At 39.3% G+C, this 15,644-nt stretch overlaps 1 protein-coding gene across 1 annotated transcript; it reads left to right on the top strand.

Annotated features, from left to right (window-relative positions):
* The first annotated feature begins 787 nt into the window (after positions 1–787).
* LOC144646184 (uncharacterized) lies at positions 788–9,285 on the top strand. The gene is made up of 6 exons (XM_078505729.1): positions 788–843; positions 3,003–3,060; positions 4,033–4,145; positions 6,081–6,109; positions 6,161–7,096; positions 8,395–9,285. Exons 2-6 carry the CDS (start codon positions 3,013–3,015, stop codon positions 8,967–8,969), a joined length of 1,701 nt encoding a protein of 566 aa, XP_078361855.1. The 5' UTR covers positions 788–843; positions 3,003–3,012; the 3' UTR covers positions 8,970–9,285.
* Positions 9,286–15,644: the final 6,359 nt, after the last annotated feature.

The raw sequence follows: 15,644 nt of genomic DNA on the forward strand, positions 1-15,644 counted from the left end.
AGCCCAGTTATAGACAAGACATAATCACAAGGGGAATAACGTAAAATAAATGTAAACCGTTAAAGTAAGAACTAAGCTTGAAGGCAGCGAGCAGTTCCTCTTTTTACTTGACTCGCGGGGTTTTTTTTTGTTTTGCTTCACGATCAAACAGCTAAGAAAAAGGGACTGCTTGCTTGAAATCTCATCAACTCGTGCCATGTCTAGTCGCCCGATACAAGGACCAGCATCCGCTTTGGCGTTTTTGGTACCTGAGCACCGGAAACAAATATTATATAGCGTCGTGTTCATACACAGAAAACCAAAGTACACAAGTACCATTTTGTGCCCAACCCGTGCCCAAGTACAAGGTCCACACCTTGTACTCGGGCACGGGCTGTCGAATTATGGCGTGGCTACTTGAAAAAATAGTATGTTCACATTAGTGCCCAGCAAGAACCGAACTCGGGCGCCGTGCCCAGACACTAAGTGTGAACACGGCCTTAAGTTGATTTTAAGCGTTCGTTTAGCCAGTACATCTAAATACGCTATAAACCAAGTGGACCTTAATCGAACAAGATTCCCTTTTTCCTGCTTTTTAAAAGTAAAGAATGTGTATTACTCATTGCGATTTTAAAGCTATGACATATTTTGGAGGTAAACGATTGTTTCTATTTATAAACAGACAATCAACTTGTGGTGAGACTGTCCCTGCTCTCAAGAAAACCAGGTAACCCGTGGGAGGTCACCGGGGGTCGACACCCTTATGAAACTTTAACCACTTTAAATCACAATCGAAAAATAACAGAGCATTTTAGTAGCCTTGAGTAAGAGTCGACTTCGCTACTTCGTTTGCCAAGTCAGGAGGTAAGAAAGCTTTTAGCGTTACCAAAATAGCACTATAATTAATTGTCTTTAACAAAATTTAACAAAGTACGGCCACTGTAACAGTGCCACCTTCATCCATTGTTTTGGATAATATAATTGTCACCTCCTAAAGAAAACATCTTAAACGTAACAAGTAGTAATGTTTTCTCTTATGTAATCTAACAGTGAAGAATTAAGGCAAAATCGATCTACTTGGATTCTTTTTTATAACATTCATTTTACAAATCTACATGAGTTCTCCTTTTGGTGATAGTTTCACTCGGGAATACAAGAGTAATACTTTGTATTCAACTTCGTGATAGGTTCTGTGTTGAGTGTACTTTTTTTCCTGAATGCAATACCATCTAAGAATTTATGAAACCATCATAGTGCCTTTAGGGTCTAAATAAACAACATTTCTTTACATTCCAAATTGCTTTCGGCTGGTAAATAAATTCGGTTTTAATCGAGCGAAATGATCCCAGTTCACCTTTTAAGTGAATTGTACGTCTTTTCGTTATTGCTCTGATATTTAAAAAACAGATTTATCTTTAGAATTCATTGCTTCATTTAGGGCACAAAATAATTAGAAACGCGCTCAGAATTTGATTTTTATGCTCTCAATATAAAGTAATTAAGCAGCTCAAGCCCCCCTCCCCTCCCCAAAAAATAGAACGAAAACAGCTTTTTCTTTAAAACTGTAATAACCGTCGAAGCTAACACCCAGCCCATCATCGCACCCTCTTACCAGCGAATCGAAACGTTTGGTACCGGTAGCCTCGCTTCCCCCGAAACCATAAATTAATATACATTTAACAAAACAGTTTTCGAACAAAGGATAAGCGACGGCAAAAGTAAAGAGCTTTATTTACCCCCATATTTCTCCAAATAACCACTATCGGTGCTTAGCACAAACATCTTTTCAGAGTACCATTTTTACCCCAATATTACCGTCGCACTCTTGAATAATGCATTGATTCTTCTACCTGCAGACAATACTCCTGCTTCGCTAGAACTGTTTAGTGTTCCGCGTGCGGTCTGGGAGAAATTGTATCGTGCAATTTGATTGGTTAATCGTGGACCTTTTATATGAGCCGCTCACATTTTCTTTGTTAGAAAAATAATAAAACAAATCACTGACCAAGCACGATTGGTCCAAATGTATTTTCTAAGTATTGTACCGGGTAAAGTTCGTATGTTTATTTTTCAATCTTAAGATCGTGAGCTGAATCCCTTATCAACCAGAGCTTGCTCGGGACTGTGCGCAGCGCAGTCCTTACGGGAAAGACCGAAAGGTCGATATCCCCCCCCCCCCCAACCCCTCAGTACCGTATTTTTTCGATTAAACGCCGGGCATCGAACTAACGCCGGGTTTTCAATGTAGAATTGTAAATCACTCCCTAAAGCAAAGATTTAAAAAGCTGTAGTTGTTATGCCAAGATACAACACCGTCAAAAATAATTATAAAACCATTTGCTTAATTACCGCCTGGCTCGAATAAATTGCACGAGTCAAGTAAACCTAAAGCTCCACCAGGGCAAGTTCGAAATAAACGCCTGGGGGGTGTTTAATCGAGATAAACGGCCCTTGCTTTTGGTATCCTTTCAGTATGCCGGGTCAATATTTCTCGATCTTGATTACCGTAATGATTCGATTTAGCGCCCGGGGCGCTTATTTACTTTTGGCACCTCAAGGGAGGGCGCTTATTCAGGACAGGGCACTTATTTAATTTTTCGAGAAACAACCAAATGTTCAAAACAAACCTTTAATAAATATAAGCAAATTGTTGAAAGTTCAGCTACTTTTAAAAGAATTGTTCATTTTAGCAGTAAATATATACATGTACGGTAAATGTTCATCATGCGTTTATCTATTCGACGTCGATGACTTCAGTAGGGGCAGTTATCCGCCATAGAGGGCGCTTATTAGAATAGGGGCACTTTTAATAATGGGGCATGGGGACGCTTGTTAGAATGGGGGCACTTTTAAGAATGGGGCATGGGGACGCTTGTTAGAATGGGGGCGCTTATTGGAATAGGGGCGCTTATTTACGAAAACACATTCAAAGGGGGGCGGTTATTCGAAAGGGGGGCGCTTATTGGAAGGAGGGCGCTAAATCGAAACATAACGGTAAGCACCACTTTCATGTGCATTTTCAGGCTCTTAAACATGATTGTTGCAAGTTTCTTGGTTTTCATGTTGGTCCATCAACGTGCGGTAAGCCATTTAAATTAGTTGTTTTCTTTATTAGGATTAATGTTTTTATATTGTATCTACAAAGACTCACATTACATCTGTGAAAAAGGGTAAGTTATCTTCTATAATAAACGCATCCAACTGCAAGCAAGAAGCATTATGATTAGCAAATACTCTTTTAAGAGAAGGGGATTAAGAGAAAGACAGATAAAGAGGACCTGTACAGAGTATCAAGGGGCCTATGGTCTTTATAAGATATCGTTGGCTCAACTTAAAGCTAACGGCAAAAACCAGACTCGCTTTCCTAAAACCTAGGGAAACACTTGCTAGCACCGTCACCAGCTTGACCTATGACTTTTATCGTGCCACAGTCACAAGGTGGCCTGAAAAAAATACGACGCTACTTAGGTTTTTATTGCCTGGAATTCTGCAAGAGTTTGAAGGAATCATTTTTTTTTTAAAATTAATGTTCGTTGTACAAAATCCACCATTTTCAGTTAACGTGTTAACCTTCGCTTTGAAATTAGAGAATTTCATAAGCTTGTCTTACATTTGCTAGCGTTACTTTTGGCGGGAACTGCAGAGGCGCCGTGCGTGTGACGCATCACACAGCAGTCAAACACACGGTGAGCGCGCATTTCCCGCCAAAACTCAGTGCTGCTTATAAACGTCTCAAATGTTTCAAATCCACCACATTCATACCAAAACATCTTTCTTTCTTGAATATATAATTTTTTTCTTTTCTTTCTTTAAAAACTTTCTTTCGGGAAAAAGTCTTGCCGGCAGACTTCGCTGCAACAAACCGAAACTGCCGTCAGATTTTTGCGTTTGACCGCTGTAAAGGGTTGCAGCTGCTTATAAGGAGGCGTCTTTTTTAGCCTAAGCGATTTTTTTTATGTATATTGGATTTTTTTAACCGAAACTGTAAAGCCTCATAATTCGACAAGAATGAGATGGTGATTTTAAAACGTACCATTTATTGTCTGTCTTTAGGTGTGCAACGAACTGTACCCAATATCGGTAGTCGAAGACATTGCCCAGAACCAGCCGGAATGGTCCACAGATAACGACATTGAACCTCTACAAGGAAAAACATATGATCAGTCGTATGTATTTCTTTCTCAAGAATCACAAAAAAAAATTTACGACATTTTTGTATATATCTTGTTTGATATACTTAAGTCAGTGATTACTGCTTATGGTATAGAACAACGCAATTTACTTTTAAAAGTATATTCCACTTGTCATAAAAAATGTTGTGGTTATTTATCGTGGTAGAGTACAATAATAAAGTATTATTTCGTTTGTCTCACGACGTAGTCACGTGTGATGGAGATCGCGACGTTTCGACTGCATACTGCTAGTCTTCATCAGGCGATAAGGTCGACTGGTTGTGCGTTAGCTTATAAAGCACACGGCTGCGCTGTGATTGATTGGTTTTCAACAGCTCTGATTGGTGCATTTCGATCCTCAGTGTTCTACATGCTGGTGTACTGTTACTCCCTCGGCGGCGTGTGCTTTATAAGCTAACGCACAACCAGTCGACCTTATCGCCTGATGAAGACTAGCAGTATGCAGTCGAAACGTTGCGATCTTCATCACACGTGACTACGTCGACAAACGAAATAATACTTTATTATCTATTCCACTTATAAGCTTCCCCGCCTATAAGCCCTAGGGTATTGCTCCCATGCATCTTACTGTAGAAAAAGAAACAAATCTGACTCTAAGCCCTTCGGATAGGCATCTCCGATTATGCTATTAAAACTGGCATTTTATGCTCCTGGCATTTTTCCAATTCTTTCTACACCTATAAAACATGTGTTTGTGTCACGTGTTTGTGTTTACACAACGTTAGCTCTTTCTTCACTTGTCCTTTATATGTATTATATAACACAAAGGAATAGCCAGCTGGTAAGCTCTTTGTTTACTTGTCCTTGGAAGATTATATATATAGATGGATGTCCTTAGACATCTATATGTTTCATGACATACACTTGTATTTACCAGCAGTGAATTCCACAGATTGCTCTAGAGCTATTTCTGCTGGAGCTGGCCTATTCTCTGCTTCGCGACTTCCTTCTTTTTCCTGCAAGTTGGTTCGTGACAATGACGTCACTACCGCGATCTTGTTTGATTTTGGGTAAGCACTGGGTACAACCTTGAAAATTAACCGCTAACTGGCTAGCCTAGCTTCTTCCAAGTCACAACTACCACACACATTTTTGTGGAGAGAGTTTCCTAAAGGTCTTTAGAAGTGTCTGAACACCAAAAACAAGCAAATTTTGGCTTTTGGCGACAAAAATAAAGACAAAATTGGCAAAAATGCTAAATTATGCTAGCAATTCTTTTTTGAGAAAAAGTGTCAAAAAATGCTCGTTAAGCCAAATTATGCAAAAAAAAATGCTAGCATAATCGGGAAATGCCTATCCCCTTCACCCCCCCCCCCCCCACACACACACACACACACACACATCTCAATATCGTTCCAAATATTGCAATTTGATTTATTAAGCGTCTCTAATTAAAAGCTTATTTCAAAACCAGTCTATTAAAAATGTATTTCAATCAACGCAGCTGTAGTTCATTTCAAATCATTTTTCTTTTTATTCGGCTTATAAGCCCCCTCCCCACGAATATAAGCCCTCCCTTTTATAAGCCGATCCAAAACCCCTTACGAAACTGCATAAGCCAGGTTTTATTAGTGGAGTGGTATTGTATCTATAAAGACTCATATCGTATCTCTGATGACATGTATGTTATCTTCTAATAAAATCATTAAATACATCCAATTGAAGAAGGTTTGATAGCTCTGTTAAGGATTAGGGATTAAAAGGGTCCTGGACAGAGTATTAGGGGGTCATATCGGCAGCTTAACAATGGTAACTATAATATGCAATCACACAATTTACTTTTCATGGTGTAACAATGTAAATCAATTAGATGGCCGGAAAACTTTCATATAAAGCTTAAATAACAAGTAAATGTCTATTAGGGCAATAGCAACGCATACTTAGTTTGTATTTTCTCCTGTTTTAAAGATTTCCAGCCTCAAATTTGCCTCAGAGTGCCCCTAGACAAAGAAGTTGTTATTTTTTTTTTTTTTTTCCCCAAATCGCCCACTTTACAAACCAACAAGACCTCGCCTGGATAAAAACTAATATTGTGGACCGCTACAGATTCGAGAAAGATCCCGCGAGAGATATATGGATAAGTCAACCAGATTTCAAAACAGATCTGGGGACCCCTGACTTCGTCAGCGCTGCAGATCGAGTAAAGGCGTTTTTTGACCGAAACAATGACTGGGAGAAAACAAAAACGAACACTGAATTCCGCACAGAGGCTAGCTGTACTAACCTTCTCTACATCACAGCTGCTAGATACCTGTTGGTGACCCACATTCTTTACGTAAAAAGTCTAGAAATTGTAAATGGTGGTCAACGTAGTAGGTTGATTCCTTGTGAGAGAACAGTTGACAAGAAATTTGTGATTCCCGGTGCCGATTCTGGTGTGTGCTATCCCGCACCTTATGGAAGTGCTACTTGTACCTCGGACTACGACGTCGGGCTTATTGGAAAGGATGCTGGGTTTCTCACAGAGAAGTTTAACGCCTATTTTCAAGGTGTCGGGGGATTTAGGAAACCCTCGGAGCTTGTCTTTGACACCAATGTTTACGCTTTCACCCTGGAATTCGCCATGCCATTTATGTTTACCAAGCTTCCGGGCAGCTTTGTCAAAGATGTACAGAAAAATGAAGAAACGATTAACTTTAGAATGCAGGAATTGGCCAGTGCTTACTACAAGGTTTTCAAGTACAACGAAGGTTTCTTCAACACGCTGGTAAATAAGGCCAAAGAAGCAATGACTGCTACCAAATCCAAGGCTGAGCTGAATAAATGGTTGAACACTTTCAATACATTGAGAGCTCAAGTACCTTTTAAACTTGGAGGAGGCACGCTGAAAACTCTAGACGACTTCAGAACAGCCCATAATAATAAGTACCAAGAGTTAGTGAAAACGATGTCGGCTGGTGGCGGATATAAATCGAACTTTCTAGGTAATAACGAACATATAAAAGTTTTTGTTTTTACAAGAACGTTTAAGCCGGCCTCAAGAGTCCTCATGGGCTCGATGAGGATGAGTAGTAGTAAGAACGTTTAAGAGGCTACAATCCTTGACAAAAGGGTCGGACTCCCTTATAAATATGAAAGGGAGTGCTCGTCGTAGTTTTTAGGGAGTAAAATGTGTGGATTGGTACCGCTTAGGGTGCCAAAACCCTTAAAATTACCCCGCTTAAGTTGTCGCGGTATCTTTAGGGGTCTTTTAAGCTATCCACTTGAAAATTGACAAGAACTGAACTGTATGTGTTAATGACTTTTTTTTTTTAATTATTTACCATGTAATTTGTTATTTTAGAATTGGTTCCTCGCAGGGGTAGAGATTTATTTGGGCCACGCCCACAAAAATGAGATTCTGGTACCTTTTAGGGGTGTTTTTGAAATTTTCCCACGAGCACTCCTGTCATTTTTATAGGAGAATCCCCCTCGTCTGTCTGTACAATTTGAATGCATTTCGGAGTTTTCACTTTAATACAACATTCTTTTCAAAGTTGAACTATTTAGAATGTCCAGTGTTTAGGGCTTTCCACAAGTTGCTTGAGACTTCCCAAAAATTTGCCCGCAATTTCTCAAAAAGTTGCTTAAAAGTTACCCCAAAAATCCAAAAAAGTTGCTTCTGATAATAAAAGTTGTTCGACAGTTGCTCCAAAAAAACCTAAAACGCTGCTTCTAATCAAGAGAATTTCTCTAAATATATGCTAATTTACCTTTAAGGGTAAGATTTCTAAGCAGTTTTATGCAATTATACAGCAAAAGTAGTATCTAAATAACATATTAAGGGGAAAATTTGTTAAATAACAAGGATTTCTTTAACTAAGAAAAATCGTGTAGACATCGATGACGTCATGTTCGATGACGAGTTTTGTAATAATGTTTTAATGCAAAATGAGCCGAAAGTTGAAACGTCTTCAGATGTTCGTCGAAAATCTTCGGCAAACTTCGTAAAACTTTGGAAACGTTCGCATTGCCTTTGAACAACACTCGAATAATCTTTTGAGATCTTCGGTCTGGAAATTGCTTAAAATGCAACAAGTTGCTTGAGAGGAAAAAAGTTGCTCGGAGATGAAAAAAATGGTTGAAACATGAAAAGTTGCCAAAAATTTGCCGAGCAACTTGTGGAAAGCCCTATCCAGTGTTGGCCCCAAAATAGACCTACAGTTTACAATTTTTTGCTGTCGATAGTATTAGATGTGCTTTGTCGAAGCTAACTATAAAAATCTTTACTTTCTCCCTGAAGGTAATGTCGCTGAGGCCCTTATCTACGCGGCAGAGGCTTATCACACCCGAGGCGCCATACGTCATGTAGTGGGAGGCACACAGATGAAGGTGATAGACACAAGTCCAAAAACACCACTTTCAACAACGGACCTGTGGGTGTCCATCATAGAAAACTGGGGCGAGTCAAACAAAGAGTACGAGCACTGCAAACAAGCTCCTCTAGAGGAATGCTTCCTGAAGATGAGCAAGTACATGTGGAGAGTGTTCAACGCCATGAGATTGGTTCGTGACCGAATTCCAGCCTCACAAAGAGCTGGATTGGTGCACTTTGGAGAGGAGAAATATGCCAATCCTGAATTGGCGATGAAGATGTGGCTCGACTACAAGAAGCAAGGAAGGACAGCGATTCCTAGACAATCGGAAAATGTCAAGCAGTTTTTGCGACAGTTCGGGTGTGACAAGGCAGTTGAAAGTTTTGGAAGTCCATTCTCGTCGACTTGTATATCAAAAATGAATGACAAAGTCAATGGCTACAATGTGAAGCTCGCTGGCCTTTTGACCGACGAGCCCGTGAAACCACCATGGCGCTACTAAGAGCTTATCTAAACTAATGTCACTGCTGGTTATACGCTGTTAGAAAGGAAACAAGAAATCAGCAAAGCTTGCCAAGCTTTTAAAATTAGAAAACGCACACAATGATCTTTACAATACTACATATACTTAAATCAATATTTGCAACATTATTAAAAAAACTGGGGAAACAAGAGGCTCTTCTAGTAATTGTCATAAAAGAAGAAGAAAAAGGTAGCACAATCAAATTTTAACGTTATGTAGATGATTGAAAGCTTTGTCATGGAGAACAACAGTGATTGCAGGTAGAATAACGCAAAATAAATGCATTGAAAACTAAGCTGAATTAACTGTCTGGATATAAACTGTATAAAAGGGGCGGGCAGTATTTACTTAGCTGCACTCAAACGGCAAACAATATTTAACAAATGGTAAACGTCATAGCGTACACTATTGAGTTATGGATATACGCGGGAGGTTGCTAAGCACGAAAGAAGCGTAAGAGCCGCACGAAGCAATAGCCGAGTGCGACTCTAGCTTCTTGAGTGCTTAGCAACCGTCTCGCGTACATAGTGTACGCTATGGCGTTTACCTCGGAACGAGCCCGAGAAAGGGAAAACGCGGCGTCCAAATAACGTTCGATATCTCGAAATACATGTCAAGGCTGTTTTGCAGCAATCAATTGCTGTTATGATATTTTCACTTGCCTTATACTGGCTCACTCGGTCGGTATTAATCTTGCAAAGGACGTAAAAATCCGCGACACAAGACGTGAGGTATTCTCGCGCGCGGCGGATTACTCTTCGGCGGCCGAAAGCCGTTGCCACGAGCCACGAGAAACCGACACCAGATGCCGCGCAAGAAAAACCTCTGACACCCAGGGTTAGGCGTGCTTTAAATATTATAGAAAATTGCTTGTGGCTAGTCTATTTAAGCCCAAAAAGACCAGCTAACTCAATATCGAGTTGGAGGTCTCTGTTGTCACCTGACAAACCTAGAGAAAACCGAGAATGTAAAGCAATCACAAAACATATGTTATATTGATTTGATGAGTGATAAATTAATAAGGGCATCACTCATAGCAAAATAAATTGTGGTGGGGGGTGTTTGGGGGGTTTTTTTTTTTTGGGGGGGGGGGGGGGGGGGGCGACTAACTGAAAGCTTTTAGAAAAAAATCTCCTTATCTTCTCATCTTCAAATCACGATATTTTGCTCAACCTCGTCCAATGACTGTTAATTTTTGAAGAAGGAAAAACATGGGTCAAACACAACCGTTGGTTATAGGTTTTTAACGTCTAAGCTATTGCGTGAAGTGTTCTAACGAAAAACTTTCTCGACTTGTGGCTAGCCTATCTTAGCCCTGAAGAACAATAAGCTTATTATTTTATTCGCGCTCTTAGAAACGTTATGGAGCAATCCCAGACAGAAAAGCAGCGAGAACCCCTATACATGATCGTCAAGTGTTGTAGCTCTTGTTCGAGTTCAACGTTTCGTTCTTCAAGCAAACATACAAGGATTTATCTTCAAATTCCTTTCGTACTAAACTGCTCTTGGTACAGGATACAGCACTCAAGGGAATACGATTTTGAAACTGAACAAACGCCAATATGAACAGAAAGTAAATTTTCTGACAGATATCAGGATACTCCAGAGAGTGACACTCGGTCACTATTAAAATCGGAAATATGGAATTCACCTTGCAAAAGTCGTAAAAATTGGCAACGCTTTTCGCGAGGTTCTGCAAGCAACTCCTTTCTAACGGATCGGATGACATTAATCATTGGAGACGGGGATTTCTATTTTTCCTTCAACTAAAAGCGCTTTTTTTAAAAGCTACTTTGTTCACCGTTAAACGCCGTTCTTTTTACTGTTTCCGTAAGGTGGGCTGCTACTAGTTATAAAGAACTCACTTATTTCTTTGAAAGACGCAACAGTTTTGAATCTATTAAAATTTGTTTGTGGATTCGTTATTTGCAACTCATTCAGTCTAAAATTGTTTTGTATTCCCCTCCTTTTATTTAGAAATTAAGTCGCGTTTCTTGTTTTGGTAATTTTTAGTCTACAGCAATGGAATTACCTATCATTATTTGCCCAAAGTAGTACTAAGTATTTACTGAAAGATTTTTAGACGAAGCAGAACTTTAAGGGATAACAAAGGCGTGCTTTGAATATTATAGAAAATTGCTTCAGGTGGCTTGTCTATTCAAGCTCAGAAGAACCAGCTAATCAATATCGGGTTGGAAATCTGTTGTCAACTGTCAAACCTAGAGAAAACCGAGAAAATAAGCAATCACTACACACATAAATTGTAACGTTGATGTTGATCGAACATGAAAACCACATTTCATTTCCTCCATTTTAAGCAGAAATATTGGCTACTAAAAATAAGTGATACTTTTAATGCGTGATGAGAGATAAATAAATGAGGTCTTCTTTTGCAGCGAACCAGATTGAAGACTAACTGGAAGCTTTCTGGAAATTTTTTAAGAGTTTCCCAATTAATTTTAAACGTAGCCTCTGCTACTTTAAAAGGCAAAGTCATCATTTAACTTTTATCTTTGAAAAGACAGCTAGCTAAGTTGTTGAGTTGGAAGCCTTAAGAACCCGTTCGGCAAAAAAAAGCCCACAGACAGCCGCCATGCACGAGTACTGCGGGCCGGGTGTTTCCTAATTAAGTTCAACTTGCGGTTTTGTTCTTCAGCAAAAAAAAAAAAAAACATTTAACAAACGATTTTCCCTATTTTTTCCCGAAAGCCTTCTATCTCAAAAGCCAAGAGATCTAGACATGCGTTTGAAGGTATTTAACACGGGGTAAAAAGCAATGGTATATGCTTTGAATAATAATATGCCTTCAGTTTTTGTCGCTTGGCACATCCGGTCTTTCCATGCAACTTAACTTATAAAGGCATAAAGGCATTTCACAGCTTCAATTTTGCGAACGCATAGATGTATAAAGGGTTAACAGACAACTGAAAGACGATAAATTGTAAATCACAGCTGACAAATGCCCTGAAATTTAAACTGAAAATTCTCTTTTAACCTCGACGTTACTACTGAGAATTGGTAAAAGGCTAAAATGTTTAAAATGAAAAGGGACGAACGACCTAAATTATTAATGTCAATTAACTATGACAGCTCTTCGTCCAGATGTTGCCTTGCGTGCATGAAAACACCCCTCTGTAACAGACCCAGTGGAATCTTCAGTCTCACCGGGTTTTAGGAAAAAAACGTCACTGGGTTGGCCAATTTCCCACTGGGTCGGCTTATTTGGGTTGTTTTTTTTAAAAGGGCTATTCGAAAAAAGTCACACTGTACAGTCACTGGGGAAGCATAAAAATAGGCGGGTACAATCAAAATACCTGCTGGGTACCGCGGACGGGGAGACTAAATTTCCACTGGGTAGGGGAAAATAATCCACTGGGTCGGGTTCCACTGGGTCTGTTACAGAGGGGTGTATGAAATGACCTCTTTTGTTTTCCTTCGCTGGAATCTGGCATGCTATCAATTTTAAACTGACTTTTTATTTTTATATTTTACAAACAAAACCTTTTCTTATTATTTCTGTCTGCAGCGGAGCAGCCACCGTGGCAGGATAAAACACAATTTGAGCCTCTTATCTGTTGCGTCAGTGAAATCTTTAATTCTTGACGTAATTGGTGTAAAATTACTGAACTTGTGGCCAGTCTATCTTTAACTAATTATCGAGTTCATCTGAAAGCTTAAAGAGCTTGCATACTTAACAGCAACCCAACAGCTATACACGATCGTGTGTTGTAGCTCTTGATCGAGTTCATCTCGAAGTTTTCGTTCTTCGCACGATTATATATAGGAATCAATCTCCATACTTCAATAGTGTCTTTCGTTCTTCAGGAGGTAAGTTTCGCATGATAATAAACTGCTATTAACTTAAATCTTGCTATTTTATTTTGCAAACAAAATCCTTTTTGTATTTCTTTTTTGCAACGGAACGAAAACAGAAGGGTAAAACACAACCGTTGGTTATAGGTTTGTAGCGTCTAAGTCATTGCGTGAAGTCTTATAACGAAAAACTGCCTCGACTTGTGGCCAGTCTATCTTAGCCCTGAAAAACTAAAAGCTAATTAATTTATAGTCCGCAGTTAGAAACGTTACAGAACAATCCCAGACAAAAAAGCAGCGACAACCGCTATACACGATTGTCGAGTGCTGTAGCTCTTGTTCGAGCTCAAAGTTTTGTTCCTCAAACCCGGGCTTCAAACAAACATAAAGCGATTTATCTCCAAATTTCTTTCGTGCTAATCTGCTCTTGGTATGGGATAAGAACAGGCAAAAACTCAAGGCAATACGATTTTAAAACTGGAAGATACTATATTGATGTTATCGGCGGCTTAACAGTTTTGGCTTTAGTATTGGAAAGAAAGAAAAGTTTCTACGTACAGTTCTTTTTCATTCAATTCATGACACAAACGCCGCCAATCTGAACAGAAAGTAAACTTTTAGACAGATTTCAGGACAATCCAGCGAGTTTCACTCGGTCGCTAGCTATCAAAATCGGGAATACAGTAATCACCTTGCAAAGGTCGTGAAAGACGCGAGGTCCTGCTAGCAACTCGACCTTTTTATATAATGGTGACATTAATGATTGCAGACGGAGATTTCTATTTTTCCTTCAACTGATAGTTCTTTTTTTAAAAGCTGCTTCTTTTCACGTAAAACGCCGTTTTTTTCTTATTGGTTCTGTGAGTTGGGCTGCTATTAGTTATAAAGTATATTGACTTATTTCTCCGAAAGACGCCACAGTTTTAAGATAATTATTAACTTTTTCTGTGGATTCACTATTTGCAACTTCATTAAAATTTAGAATTGTTTTTTAATTCCCGTCTTTTATTTTACAAATAAAGTCACGTTTCTTGTTTTGGTAATTTTTAGTCTTCAAAGGAATGCCACTGCCTATCATTATCTGCCCAAAATATTACTAACAATTAACTGAAAAGATTTTTAGACGAAGGAGAAATTCAAGGGATAACAAAGGCGTGCATTGAATTTTAGAAAATTGCTTGTGGCTAGTCTATTTAAGCCCAGAAGAACCAGCTAACACAATATCGAGTTGGAAGTCTCTGTTGTCAACTGTCGAACCTGGAGAAAACCGAGAATATAAAGCAATCATGATCACTACACACGTTAATGTTGATCGAACTTGTCACTAACAGATAAGTTATACTTCTAATGCTTTCATGAGTGATAAATTAATGAGGTCATCTTTTACAGCCAACCAAATTATAGACTAACTGGAAGCTCTGTGAAAAAAATTTATGATTTTCCCAATTAATTTTCAACGCAGCTTCTGCTACTTCAAAAGGCAAAGTCATCGTTAAATTATCGTTTAAATGCCACATAACTATTATCTTTGAAAAGACAGAAAGCTAAGTTGTTGAGTTAGAATGGACAGCCACCATGTACGAGTAAGTACTGCGGGTCGGGTGTTTCCTGATTTAGCTCAACTTGTACTTTTTGTTTTAAGGCAAACTGAGAGTATTTGAGAAACGATTTTCTCAATTATATTTCCGAACGCCTTTTATCTAAAAGGCTAAGAGACCTAGAGATGTGTTTCAAGGTATTTTAACACGGGGTAAAAAGCCATTGTATATGTCTTGAATAATTATATGCATCTGGCACGTCTGGTCTTCCCATGCAACTTAAAAAGGCATAATGGCTTATCACAGCTTCACGTTTACGAACGCATAGATGTATAAAGGGTTAACTGACAACTGAAAAACGTTACATTTTAAATCACAGCTGACAAATGTCCTGAAATTAAAACTAAAAATTCACTTCTTAACCTCGACACTACTACTGACAACTTGGAAATGAAAACAAACGAACAACCTGAATTTGTAATGTTAATTAACTATGACCGCTCTTCGTCCAGTCAGTAGCAGTTTTTGAAATCGAAAATTTCGTTCTTGTCATAACACAAAAGAGGTTATGATTCATCACTAGGTTATTGCGTTCGACGAAGGAGAGCGCAAGCCTAATTCTGTTTTGCGTCCTGTGTCTTTTGAGTTGGTAGGCCTGTGCACTGTTATGCGGAATGAATCGAGCCGTAATGCGCGCGCAGGTGTATGGACTCCAAATTGGCCGCCCCGGTTGATTTTTGCAGGGGCAAGTCTCGGCCGCGAAACTGGTGCGACGATATTTTAGTCTCGTTTCCGCATTGAATCGTCCCTTTTGTCGTCTTTTGTCGCTGTTCTGGACGCGTGCTTCACGAATTCGCTAGAACATTTCGTTTGGTCGCTAGATTGTGTACTTAGTAAAACTGTTTACTTTCGTTCTCGTACAAGAATCGCCTCTTCTGTCGTCTTTGGTTGCTGAACTGCGACCAAAACTGACCGTTGCTTGTGGTGAAATAGCAAATGTTCTGAGTTGTAAAGCTCAGCGGCCATTGTGCCACTTGATCATGGCTTGTGATCAAATAACAAACTTTCCGAGTTATGTAGCTCGGCGGCTGTTGAGCCACTTGATCATTACTTGTGATCAGAACACGGCGTTATCGAGTGATGAGGCTCGCATTTGCGTTAAACATTTGCACGGTGTAGACGACATCAGAGCAGATGAAGCGATCGAATACAACCCAACCATTGTTCAGTCAGATGAAGCGATCGAATACAACCCAACCATTGTTCAGTCGAGTAAATGCGGCTCCGGAAGCATTCTTTTGTA

This window comes from Oculina patagonica, chromosome 3 (genome assembly GCF_052425735.1).
Source record: "Oculina patagonica isolate OP01 chromosome 3, crgOcupat, whole genome shotgun sequence".
NCBI classification, from domain to species: domain Eukaryota; kingdom Metazoa; phylum Cnidaria; class Anthozoa; order Scleractinia; family Oculinidae; genus Oculina; species Oculina patagonica.

What these genes read in the sequence shown, in the direction of transcription:
- LOC144646184 (XM_078505729.1), top strand. Translation starts at nt 3,013, where the DNA reads ATGATTGTTGCAAGTTTCTTGGTTTTCATGTTGGTCCATCAACGTGCG. An exon ending in TGTTGGTCCATCAACGTGCG is followed by an intron (nt 3,061 to 4,032) that starts GTAAGCCATTTA and finishes GTCTGTCTTTAG; the next exon opens with GTGTGCAACGAACTGTACCC. An exon ending in GGAAAAACATATGATCAGTC is followed by an intron (nt 4,146 to 6,080) that starts GTATGTATTTCT and finishes CCTGTTTTAAAG; the next exon opens with ATTTCCAGCCTCAAATTTGC.